Below are 2,452 nucleotides of genomic sequence, written 5' to 3'. Positions count from 1 at the left end.
ATATATATATATATATATATATATAATACACTTGCATGCATAGATGCATCTGTGTATGCATTTACATACGTACATACGGGGTGGGGGACGGGGGGAGGAGAGGGTGTTGCGTGGTTGCCAGGGTTGGGGCTGGGACAGCTGACTTAGGGTTTACTGCTCAGGGTGTGGTTGTTCACCGCATGTATGCGTGCGCATGCATGCGTGTTGCTCTACTAGTGTGTCTGCATGCATGCATGCATGCATGCATGTATGTTCTTCTCGTGCGTCTTTATGCATGCATGCAGCCTACCCAGTTGATTGGGGAGTTTCGTACCGCGTTGGACGAATGCCTCAACGCAGTGCAGCAGAAGGAGCCGCCGCAGCAGCGGGTGGAGTGGTATACCCACAGCATTCCTGTAGACAATTTGAATGTCTACCGCGTCAACTGGCCCACGGCTTGATCCTAAACCCTAAACCCTAAACCCTAAACCCTCAAAAGGTCGATATTCTACTCAGAGTGCAGTGTGCTGTAATAAGAGGTGGATATGCTCGCCTATTGCCGCTGTTTTGTTTTTCTGCCTTCGGCGCCTTCGAGTGTACATACACTCGGCGGCGCCTTCGGGTGTATATACACTCGAAGGCAGCTGCACTTCTTTGTTTCCGCCCACCACCTCCTGGGCGGCGAACAACCGTTATTTAATTTGTTTTAAGAGAGGGAACTGGAAAGCAGCTGGTTGCGCGTCGACAGTAGGGGACAGCAACCAACACAAGCAGAACCGATTCAAAAAAAAAACAAATTTCACATCCAACAAGCCGGTGGAGCAGAATGCATGCATGCATGCATGCATGCATGCAGAACGCATGCATGGATACATGCACGCATGGCTGCAGTTCAAATCAGAATAACGGCGTACATTAGTTTCAGCCTGTGATTGCTTTTAGCGCTGCCGTTGGCTGTTTTGTGTTGGCTTGAGCAGTGTCTGTTTCGCCGCTGTCCTTTATTGCTGCTGCCTCTGTTGCTGCTGCTGCTGCTGCTGCGATGCTGCGGCTGGCAGCAGCAGCAGTGAACCTATCGTCTGTGTCAGGGAAGAAAGGCTCTTCGAAGGCAGCCAGCAGCACTCGCACCTTCTTGGGCCCTATGCCGGGGCACTGCTGCAGCTGCTGCTGCCGCGCCTTGAATATATTTCGCATGCATCTGAATTCCTTCGCTAAAGAAACGAAATCTGCGCGGTTCACTGACGGTAAGACCCGCAGCACCTCTGCAGCAGCAACACCAAAAAAAACAAACGAGCATGCAGAAGAAACAAATACATCAATAGACACAAAAAAAACGGAAATACAATAAAAACACAAGATACACACACTTCATTCAAGTGTATATACACCCAGAAACACCAACACCAGCGGGCGTTGCTGCACTGCCTGCCTGGCTGTTTCTAATACAGAAACCACATCGACCTGAACTCCTCCCCTCTGCTTTAACTTGGGAACATGTCTAGTCATCATGATTCAAACAGCTATCATATAATATATATATATATATATATATATATATATATATATATATATACGTAGTGGATGTAATGTTGTATATCTTCGAAGTATTCAACCAACACAACAACAAAATACCACTTTATATATGTATATATATGATATATTGTGTTATATATATATATATATATATATATATAAATGATATATTGTGTATAAGTGTAAGAGAGACCGACCAGCACAACGGGGGGCATGTCTGTCGTCCAGTGCGGGCTGCAAGGCATCCGAGGCGCGATTTTCAGATGCCTTCAGCTGCTGCAGCAGCTCTGCTGCTTCTGCTGGTGATGCAGCAACAAGGAGAATAAAGCCGTAGTGGAACGCATGCAAGATCACTTGAGCTGCACCAAGCGCATGAGACAAAGAAAGAAAGCAGCAGCAGCACCAGCAGCAGCAGTTCAAAATTTCTGCAATCTATACTTTTGCTGCTGTTGTTAAGCAGCATACAAGAAGAAGACAAACTGCAGAGAGAGAGTGAGAGAAAGAGAGAGAGAGGAGGAGTAGCAGGGCTTAGAGCCTCCAGTATTCCTCTTGCCTTCTATCTCATCCCTCTCTTACACTGTTGCTGCTGCTGTTGAATAAAAAACAGAAAAACAAATTAAAAAAAGAAGAAGAAACAACAAAACTTACCAAGAGATGCATGCGCTCCCTCAACGTCGTTCAGAAGCAGAAGAAAACGTCTGCTTAGCTCCCGCCGCCGCTGCAGCGGCAGCAGCCGCTGCAGCAGCTGCTTAGGGTGCAGGCGGTGATACTTTAAACTAAGAAAGACAACACAGGAGCCAACCCCAACAAGAAAGTCGGGGGCGATGGGCGCGAAACAGAAAGGAACAGAAGAGAAAAACCTGAATAAGAAATGTACAAAAACACAGCAACAGCAGCATGCATGCAACAACACACGCACGAGCAGCAACTGCAGCAAATGCTG

The 2,452-nt window shown here is 47.0% G+C and overlaps 1 protein-coding gene across 1 annotated transcript in view; it reads right to left on the bottom strand.

Moving 5' to 3' along the window:
* Window positions 1-900: 900 nt before the first annotated feature.
* The window catches only part of EMH_0004610 (DNA repair protein rad10 domain-containing protein, putative), a gene marked incomplete at both ends in the record, with an annotated part of 2,223 nt that continues 671 nt past the window's right edge, over window positions 901-2,452 (bottom strand). Inside the window, 3 exons of the mRNA XM_013496834.1 lie at window positions 901-1,238; window positions 1,707-1,868; window positions 2,158-2,369. Coding sequence (XP_013352288.1) covers window positions 901-1,238; window positions 1,707-1,868; window positions 2,158-2,369 — 712 coding nt within the window. The remainder of the gene's footprint in view (window positions 1,239-1,706; window positions 1,869-2,157; window positions 2,370-2,452) is intronic.

This window comes from Eimeria mitis, genomic scaffold, assembly GCF_000499745.2.
Source record: "Eimeria mitis Houghton genomic scaffold, Emh_scaff232, whole genome shotgun sequence".
In the NCBI taxonomy this organism is placed as follows: Eukaryota; Apicomplexa; class Conoidasida; order Eucoccidiorida; family Eimeriidae; genus Eimeria; species Eimeria mitis.
This window is presented reverse-complemented; position numbering and strand designations above follow the sequence as displayed.